We start from the raw sequence: 10485 nt of genomic DNA on the forward strand, positions 1-10485 counted from the left end.
TTTTTGTGGGAGTTTAAGCTTTATGTATCTGTGTGCTCCTGTATTGGGTGGATATGTATTTAGAATAGTTAGCTTTTCTTGTTGCATTGATCCCTTTACTATTATGAAATGCCCTTTTTGTCTCCTTTGATCTTTGTTGGTTTAAAGTCTGTTTTATCAGAGACTAGGATTTTTTTTTTTTTTTTTTTTTTTTTTTGCTTGGTAAATCTTCCTCCATTCCTTTATTTTGAGCCTATGTGTGTCTTTTTTGAGATTTATCTGCCCATGCTTTAACACAATTCTCTGCAGCTGGGACTGGACTGCCTTTGGGGCAATGCAGTGAGAGAAAAGAAGGAACAGGAATTAATTCTCCCCATGCTCTTAATGCCTTAGGGGCCTTGTTTCTAGGTTCCTTTCGCCAAAAAGACAAGTGTTCTGCTAGGGTTTTAGATTTCTGATTCATTATCACTGCATTTCAGCTCTGTGACTTGGGCTCCTCTCTGGACAGAGCTGGGAGCGAAAAAGAGAAAAAAGAAACAGATTTTCCCTTTTACACTTAGCCTTGCACAAGGCTTCTTTACCCATTTCTCTGGCCAGAAAGATATGGTTTTTCTTGAAGTTTTGTTGCTGTAGTTCTGCTTAGGGACTATCATCATCCCTGCTTGGTCGTGACAAATTATTTTAATCTGCTGGAAGATTTAACTTCCTAGTATTTTATTTGAGATTTTTACACTTAGATTCATAAGTGAGATTAGCTTATAGTATTTTTTTGTCTTAATCTGACTCACTTTTGTATTCAGGATTATGTTGGTGTTACAAATTAAACTGGAAAAATTTTTATGTTCGTCTAAGCTTTGAAACTTTATCTTACAAATAGGGATTTGATAAAACTTTCCAAGAATAGATCTAACTAACCATCTTTCCAGTTTTTCCTGCGGTCGCTTGGTCTGTCTAGTTCAATTTAAGAAAGTTACATTTTCTAGGAAAATCATTCATTTAGATTTTAAAATTTGTTTTATAAAGTTGTTCATAGTATTCCCTAAGTTTTAGTCTCTTCTGCCTCTGTAGTTATACTCTCTTTATTCCTCTAAATAATTATTTGTGTTATTCCTTGTCAGTCTGTGAAAGGTTTTGCCTACTAAATGGTTCTTTTCAAAGAACAAACTACTTTTATTTTTTTGCTCCTGTTATTTTTTTACTCTTTTTCTTTATGTCTGTTTTTATCTTAATTCTTTTGCCCTGTATTCCTGGGGTATAATTTGATAATTTCTTCCTGGCTTCTTGAGTTTAATAGTTTATTTTTGTATTTTCTGTCTAATGAATGGCATTTAAGCTGTAAGTTTTCTTCTTGGCACCATACTTTGACGATATCTCATAGGTTTCAGTTTATAATGCTCTCACTTTGTTTCCTAACTGGTTTATTATTTCAGTTTTGATTTTCTTTTTACCCCAGGAGTTATGAAGAATGGTTAGGTGTTCCTTGTCTGTTTCCTAGTAGTTTTTGTTTTAATTATTAATTTGACTCCTTTATGTTCAGAGAATATGTCCACATTTTGAAATTTATGGAAATTTTGTTAGTAGCTTGGTAAATGGTCCATTTTTATAAATATTCCAATTTTTATAAATATTAAGTGCTAACAGATTTTATTTTTTATAAATACTAAGTGCCAATAGATTTTATTAATAGTGTTCAAATCCTTTACATTTTTTAAATTTAATACATGACAGTGGGTTATTTAAGAAAATGTTTACATATACGTATATATTAAAGGTAAATGACATGTAAGGAATTTGGCTTAAAATATCCCAACAAATATAAAAGGGAGTGATGGATGGATTAAACAGATAAACCAAAATGTTTATGCTTCTTACAGCTGGGTTATAGTAGGGTTTGTATTCTCTACTTTTGTATAGTCTAAAATTTTATAATAAGTTTTTAAAACTCCTCTCTATCCTTATTTGTTTTTAGATTGCTTGATCTGTTGATTCCTGAGAAAGGTGTGTTAAAGCTTCCCATTATATTATTTTTCTAACGTTATTTACTTGATATTTTGAACCCATGTAATTCAGTGCAAAAATTTTACTACAGTTAAATTTCCTTTTACCATAATAAAATCTCTCTTTTTCCCCACTTAATGATTTCTGTTTTTAATATTCTCATACTAATTTTGCTGTTGTTAGCATTTTTTAGTATAGTTTCCATATCTGTTTGTTTTTTCACAAGAAAAAACATTTTTTCTTGTGAAATATGACCCACATATAAAAATTAAATATGCATAAAGAAAAATACAAAATAAAACTTCCACAAATTTGAAAATGCAGACATTATACAAAGCCATATTCCCTGGGTACAGTGCAGCCATTTCAAGAAAGAAGAAAGGAACAAAGAAAAACTCAACCTTCTAAATAACTCTTCTCTTAAAAAGGAAACCAAACAGAAACGACAAACTAATTGGAATGGACAGTGGAGCATTATGTACTCAAACTAATAGGATGTGGCAAGAGTGCGGTACAAAGAAGCAAATTGATAGTGTTAAATGTTATTCACTGGAAAGCAAGAAAGTATCAAAATTAATTGAGTATTAAATCAAACCCACTCATAACCAACCTCTAGAGCAAATCACTGACTTGGATGGTAATCACTTCCTTACTTTTCTTGATATAATTTTACCATCTATGTATGCATCTCTAAAGACTATAGTTTTTAGCTGGGGAAACATAGTGATATCCTATGTCTACAAAACAAAACAACAACAACAACAAAAACAGCTGGGCATGGTGGCATGTGCCTGTCAGCCTAGCTAATGGGGAGCCTGAGGCAGGAGTATTGCATGAGCCCAGGAGTTTGAGGCTGCAGTGAGCTATAATCACACCATGCACTCCAGCCTGGGTGTCAGAGCTAGACGCTATCACTTAAAAAAAAAAAAAAAAAAAAAGACTATACTTTGGTTTGTTTTAAAACTTCCTATAAAGGGCATATAAATATTGATGAACTTTCTCTCTACTAATTTGGAAGTTATACATTATTTTTTTAATTGCTTTTTTAATGGAAATTTTGTAACATATACAAAAGTACAAAGATTGGCGTAATGAAACCCAATTCAGGGGCATCATCTATTTCAATAATCATTACATGATCAATCTTGCTTTATTCATACCTTTATCTTGCTGCACATCCCCTGATTATTTTGGTGAAATAGTTCTGTTCTTTTCTTGGTTACAATAGTAATTACAACATGCACTTACAGCTTCTCCAAATCTGTCAATATGTTACTCTTTCTGGATAATACAAAGTTTTGAACACTGGAGCTCAACTTAACCCCCTCCTGACATAAATGTTATTGTTACTATCTATTTAATTCTATCATCATTAATAGTATTTTAAACAGTCATTTGTTTACATTTACTTATATATTTCCCAGTACCCTTCATTCATTCTTGTACTTCATAGCTTCTCCTTGGGATTATTTTGCATCTGACTAAAGCATGTCCTTTAGTATTTCCTTTTTTCAGAGTCTGCTGCAGCATCTCTGTTTTTGTTCACAGATAGCTATGTGATTTGTTTTGCCATATAACTTATAAAGTATTTGCAGAAGTCAATGACATTGCTATAACAAAGTCACTTTTATTCCTTAATTTAGCCATTATTTATATGAACATGGTTTCTCAGTTCTTACATCAATAAAAGCGAAGGACAAATAAAATTGGTTGTAAAATCTATCTCAATATCTATGGATCCATGAATGAGTAATTTTAAAGTGTCATATGCAACAGAAGCATGATTTTTACATTTAATACTTGTCAAAATGTGAAAAGATTAATTTGGATCAACTGTTCAATTATATAATGTTAGAAATGTTTAATATTTTGAGCCTTCAGTTACAAATCAGTTTCCAGTTACATACATATTTTTGTGACAGAAAAGTATAATAGTGTAACTATAGCATTATAGAAATATACTACATTAGGATAAAATAATATAGTATGGGCTCCTACCATGATTAGAATATTCATCTGTATTTCCTCAACAGGCCTTTTCCCTTGATTAGGAAGTGTATAAATGTATAAGGATAGCTTTAACTTGGTACAAGAACAGGTAGGCTGGCTGGTAGCAATGCAGAGGTCTTTACTCTAGCTGTCAAGCACTTTAGTTCATGAATGTCCCCTGCCAGTCTGCATTTCCACTTATGTGTTAGAGGTCTGGATTTGCCTCAGGTTCTGCTTTGGTTTTCTCTTAGCTCCACCACTCTAGGCAAGTAGAATTCATTTTCTTCAGAATACAGCTTTTGCATTTTAGCCTATGGCCAAACACCCCTTCTGCCTACATCTTAGTACAAGTAAGGGGATCACTGACCTTCCCCCCACCTCCTTTTTTTTTTTTTTTTTTTTTTTTTTTTTTTTTTTTTTTTTTTTTTTTTTTTTTTTTTTTTTTTTTTTTTTTTTTTTTTTTTTTTTTTTTTTTTTTTTTTTTTTTTTTTTTTTTGAGAAGGAGTCTTGCTCTGTTGCCCAGGCTGGAGTGCAGTGGCTCAATCTTGACTCACTACCACCTCCGCCTCCCAGGTTCAAGTGATTCTCCTGCCTCAGCCTCCCAAGTAGCTGAGATAACTGTTGCCTGCCACCATGCCTGGGTAATTTTTGTATTTTAGTAGACAAGGGATTTTACCATGTTGGCCAGCCTGGTTTCGAACTTCTGACCTCAAGTTATCTGCCTGCCTCGGCCTACCAAAGTGCTGGGATTACAGGCATGAGCCATTGCGCCTGGCCTGGCCTTCCCGTTTTTATTTACTTGTTGTTGTATATGTGATTATCTTAGTTCATCGGTATTATTCAGACTTACCACTGGAATGTTACATGTTCTTTATATTTGTTACTCAACCCAGAGTCCCTCTATCAGCTCTGGTGTTCAAAATATTTTTAATAGTTTTATTGAATTATAATTCATATACCATAAGATCTACCCATTTAAAGTGTACAATTCAATGGTTCATAGACTTGTGCAGCATTTCCATCATTCAAAAACAAATCCTGTATCCATTAAGGAGTTAATTCCCATACCCATGCCCAGCTACAGGCAACCACAAATCTTTCTTTGGATTTGACTATTTAGGATGTTTCATTGACTATGTGGGATGTTTCATCCTATAATATGTGACCTTCTGTAACTGGCTTCTTTCATTTAGCATAATGTTTTCAGGGTTTATCCATGTTGTAGCATGTATCAGTATCTAATTCCTTTTTATTCCCTAATAATATGGATATACCACATTTTGTATATTCAGTTATCCATTTGCAGAATTTTTGGCTATTATGAATAAATCTGTAAACATCTGTGTACAAATTTTTGTGTGGATGTTTATTATCTCTAGAGTATACATCCAGAAGTGGAATTCCTCAATCATATATCTGTATGCTTAATAGAGGAATGGCCAAACTATTTTCTAATGTGGCTGTACCATTTTACATTTTCATCAGTGATATATAAGGATTCCATTCATTCCACATTTTTGCTAACATTTGTTATTGTCTGTATTTTTAACTATTCTTTCTCTATTGAATGGTTCTGGCACCTTTTTTGAAAATCATTTGCTTATAAGTATAGGTGTTTATTTCTGAACTTACATTCTATTTCATTGATCTCTATCTATGTATGTCCATGTCAGTATCAGTCTGTAATTCTATAGCTTTACAGTAAGTTTTGAAATTGAGAAATGCCAGTTTTCCAACTTTGTTCTTTTTTCAAGATTGTTTTGACTATTCTGGGTCTCTTTCATTTCCATATGAATTTTAGGAACAGTTTGTCAATTTTTGTAAAAAATGAAGCTCGGATTTTTATAGGAATTGGGTTGATTCGATAGATCAGTTTGGGGAACATCGCCATGTTAACAGTGTTGCCCTCTTCTCATCCATGAACATAGGATGTTTTTCCAGTTACATTCATCTATTATTTCTTTGTAGTGTTTTTATTTATTTATTTATTTGAGACGGAGTTTCACTCTTGTTACCCAGGCTGGAATGCAATGGCACAATCTCAGCTCACTGCAACCTCCACCTCCTGGGTTCAGGCAATTCTCCTGCCTCAGCCTCCTGAGTAGCTGGGATTACAGGCATGCACCACCATGCCCAGCTAATTTTTTGTATTTTTAGTAGAGATGGGGTTTCACCATGTTGACCAGGATCGTCTCGATCTCTTGACCTCGTGATCCACCCGCCTCGGCCTCCCAAAGTGAAGTGTTTTTATAGTTTTTACAGTGTAAGTTTTTCAGTTCTTTTGTTAAATTTATTCCTAAATATTACTTTTGATGCTATTGTAAATGGCATTGTGTTCTCACTCTGTCACCCAGGCTGGAGTGCAGTGGCTTGATCTCCGCTCACTGCAACCTTTGCCTCCTGGGTTCAAGTGATTTTTCTGCCTCAGCCTCCCAAGTAGCTGGGACTACAGGTGTGCACCACCACGCCAGGCTAATTTTTGTATTTTTAGTAGAGACGGGGTTCCACCATATTGGCCAGGCTGGTCTGAAACTCTTGACCTTGTGATCTGCCTGCCTCAGCCATCCAGAGTGCTGGGATTACAGGCATGAGCCACTGCGCCCAGCCTGGAATTGTGTTCTTAATTTTATTTTTGGGTTGTTTACTGCAAGTGTATAGAAATACATTTGATTTTTATATATTGATCTTGTACCCTACAATATTGCTGAACTCATTTATTAGTTCTAATAGTTTTTCAATATATTCTTTGGGATTTCTTTTTCTTTCTTTTTTTTTTTTTTTGAGACGGAGTGTTGCTCTGCCACCCAGGCTGCAGTGTAGTAGGGTGATCTCGGCTCACTGCAACCTCTGCCTCCTGGGTTTAAGTGATTCTCCCTCCTCAGCCTCCCAAGTAGCTGGGATTACAAGTGCATGTCACCACGCCCACTAATTTTTGTATTTTTAGTAAAGATGTGGTTTCACTGTGTTAGCCAGGATGGTCTCTGTCTCCTGATCTCATGACCACCTGCCTCGGCCTCCCAAAGTGCTGGGATTACAGGCTTGAGCCATGGCCCCCGGCCTTTTGTTGTTATTATTTTTGAGACAAAGTTTTTGCTTTTCTTGCTGCCCAGGCTGGAGTGTAGTGGTGCGATCTTGGCTCACTGCAACTTCTGCCTCCCTGGTTCAAGCGATTCTCCTGCCTCAGCCTCCCAAGTAGCTGAGATTACAGGCATGTGCCACCAACCCTGGCTAATTTTTTTTGTATTTTTCGTAGAGATGGGGTTTCACCATGTTGGGCAGACTGGTCTCAAACTCCTGACCTCAGGTGATCTACCACCTTGGCCTCCCAAAGTACTGGGATTACAGGCGTGAGCCACCACACCCAGCCCTTGGGATTTTTGATATATAAGATCATGTCATCTGCAAATATAGCTTTGCTTCTTAAGACATCCTTCTTAGGGGGAAAGCATACAGTTTTCACTACTAAGTATAATGTTAGTTACTGATTTTTTCTAAATGTGCTCTATAAAGTTGAGGAAGTTCCAGGATGTTGAATGTTTTTATCATGAAAGGATGTTACATTGTGTCAGATGCTTTTTCTGCACCTGTTGAGATGATCCTGTGCCCTTACGCGGTTTTATATTAACATAACATGTTACATTGATTTTCAGGTGTTAAACTAACTTTGCATTCCTAAGATAAAACCCACGTGGTCATACTGTATGATTCTTTTTGTATGTTGGATTTGCCAGTATTTCATTATGCGTTTTTGCATTTATATACTAAGAGATATTGGTCTATAGTTTTCTCATGCTGTTTTTGTCTGGTTTTGGTATTGGAATAATACTGGCTTCACTGAATGAGTTGGGAAGTGTTTCGTCCTATCATTTGGAGTGCATAAAAGATTGACATTCTCCTTTAGTTGTTGATAGAATTCTCCAGTGAAGCAATATGGGCCTGTGCTTTCCTTTGTGGGATGTTTTAAAATTACTTTTATTCTCTTTAGTTCGCATTGGGGTAATCAAATTTTCTATTTTTTCCAGAGTCTTTTTTAGTACTTTGTGTCTTTCTAGGAATTTGTCCATTTCATCTATGTTATTTAATTTGTTGGCATACAGTTTTTCATAGCATTACTTTATAATTTTAGTTTTGATAGCTTCTAGTGCTATTTCAGAATGTTTTGGGGGTGGTTTTGTTTTCCCACATGTAATTGGTTTTTCATCTTCTGTGAAGAGTCACAGTTTTGGTTGGCTGACCCTTCCTTATCATCTACTTATTTTTTTAGGTTGGATCTTGCTTTGTCACCCAGGCTGGAGTGCAGTGACACCATCACAGCTCACTGTAACCCTTGAACTCTTGGCCTCAAGCAATTTTTGTGTCTCATCCTCCTGGTTATGCTCAGCTAATTTTTTTTTTTTAATAAGGCTGGGACTACAGGCATAAGCCACTGCACCCAGCCCCTTATTGTAAAAATAGTTTTGCTCTACTTATATGGAATTGGCGGCAGGAGGGTAGGAGATAGTTGCAGGTTTGTACTCTACTTGTCATCAGACTCAATTCTCACATCTTTGATTCTTGGAAATTAACATCTCTTGTCTAATTTCTTCCTGTGGTTTTGTTTCAACCAATTTGGTTACAAAATAATCATGTCTTTATTTTTAAGCTGTTTGAATTTTACACAAAACAAGTAAGTGTTTAAATATTTGTAATACTGATTTGCATTTGTTTGGTTTCATTTCAGAAGCCCTACAGGTGGCAACTACTAGCCCAACTGCCAATACTACTGGTACTGCTACTACTTCCTCGACCACTGTGGGTGCAGTAAAGCAAGAAACTCTCCACTCTACTTCATATGCAGTAAATATTCTGGAAAATATAAGCTCTTTAGAATCCTCAAAGCCCACTGAACTTGATGGTCTTCCTTCAGACCAGTTTGCAAAAGGACAGGACACTGTCGCCATAGAAGGTTTTACAGATGAGGAGAACGAAGAAAGTGGAGGAGAAGGCCAATACAGAGAGCGTGATGAATTTGTGGTAAAGATAGAAGACATAGAGACTTTTAAGGTGATGTCAATGTTCACCAGTGTAAAGGTCATAGTTTAGTTGGTGTGCCTGTGATAGCCTTCATTATGACTTCAATAGCATGCATCTACTTTGAATTATAGATAGTTTTATCCTGTTATAAGTGTTTGATAAAATCAAACTATTAAGAGAGTAGATCTGAGATATTTTTTAAAAGGAAATCATTGGAGATATGTATTTCTGTACAAATGTAGTCAGTTGCATTTCAGTACTAGTCATTATAGTAGTTTTAAAATGTTGATTTTTTTTAAAGGTTCCCAATTCATTATTAGTATTTTGGAGAAAAACATTATTTATATAATTTAAAGGTTTAAACAAAAATAACAGAGGACTATCACATAAAAGTAGAATTTGATTTAATTTAATAATTTCAAGTAATAGAAGAACCATGAATAGAATGTAATAATTTTGTTTAAGAAAGTTTTAGCTGTGTTTAAAATAACATATTTTGGGGTTTCTGTTTGCTTGTTTTGCATTTGCCTTTTTATGTATTTTTAAAAATAGAGATGGGGTCTTTCTGTATTGTCCAGGCTGGTCTCTACTCTTGGCCTCAAGCAATTCTCCCATCTTTGCCTCCCAAAATGCTGGGATTATAGGGATGAGCCACTGCATCCAGCCCTTTTGCCTTTTTAAAAAACATTGGAATGGCATTAAAAAGTGCAGTGAAGAATATAACATTCAAGTATCTGTATTCCTGCCATTCACAATTCAACTACTTTTAATATTTTAATGTTTGTTTATGGTCTTTTAAAAAATATATATATATGGTTATAAAATTGCATACATAACATAGGACAGTGTCATTAGCAGAAAACTTTCCAATAGTTTTAGCTGTATGAATGAGTAATAGGTTACTTTGTGTGTTGGTGAACTCCCTATTTCTGAAATAATTTAAGCAGACACTGAATAACCTAACCAGCTTATAAGAATTATTGCAGAATACAGGAGGCTGGGGCAGGAGAATTGCCTGAACCCGGGAGGCAGAGGTTGCAGTGAGCCGAGATCGCGCCATTGCACTCCAGCCTGGGTAACAGGAGCAAAACTCCGTCTCAAAAAAAAAAAAAGAATTATTGCAGAATAGCAGGTACAGATTAGACAAAAGGTTGAGCTAGGGTAGGTCTTTCAGATTCCTTTTATCTCTAAAATTCTAAGATCTAAACTATGTCACTGTGTTTTATAAATATCATTAATTCTGGTTAATACAGGAGGCTTTAAAAACAGGAAAAGAACCTCCAGCTATTTGGAAAGTACAAAAAGCTTTATTACAGAAATTTGTTCCTGAAATTCGCGATGGTCAAAGAGAATTTGCTGCTACAAATAGTGTAAGTACAATGCATGTTTACATTAGCCTTATTTTGACAGTAGTCCTGGAAAAAACAGAATGATTTAAATTTAGAAGTATTTCAGGCCGGGCGCGGTGGCTCAAGCCTGTAATCCCAGCACTTTGGGAGGCCGAGG

General features: G+C 35.2%; 1 protein-coding gene across 3 annotated transcripts in view; it reads left to right on the forward strand.

Annotated features, from left to right (window-relative positions):
* QSER1 (glutamine and serine rich 1) overlaps window positions 1-10485 on the forward strand; it is a 50507-nt gene that overhangs the window by 12409 nt on the left and 27613 nt on the right. For all 3 annotated transcript variants that reach the window (XM_017514269.2, XM_037733388.1, XM_017514267.2), the window contains 2 exons: window positions 8687-9009; window positions 10233-10349. In XM_017514269.2, coding sequence (XP_017369758.1) covers window positions 8687-9009; window positions 10233-10349 — 440 coding nt within the window. The remainder of the gene's footprint in view (window positions 1-8686; window positions 9010-10232; window positions 10350-10485) is intronic.

The sequence above is a fragment of the Cebus imitator genome, unplaced genomic scaffold, assembly GCF_001604975.1.
Source record: "Cebus imitator isolate Cc_AM_T3 unplaced genomic scaffold, Cebus_imitator-1.0 Scaffold521, whole genome shotgun sequence".
NCBI classification, from domain to species: Eukaryota; Metazoa; Chordata; class Mammalia; order Primates; family Cebidae; genus Cebus; species Cebus imitator.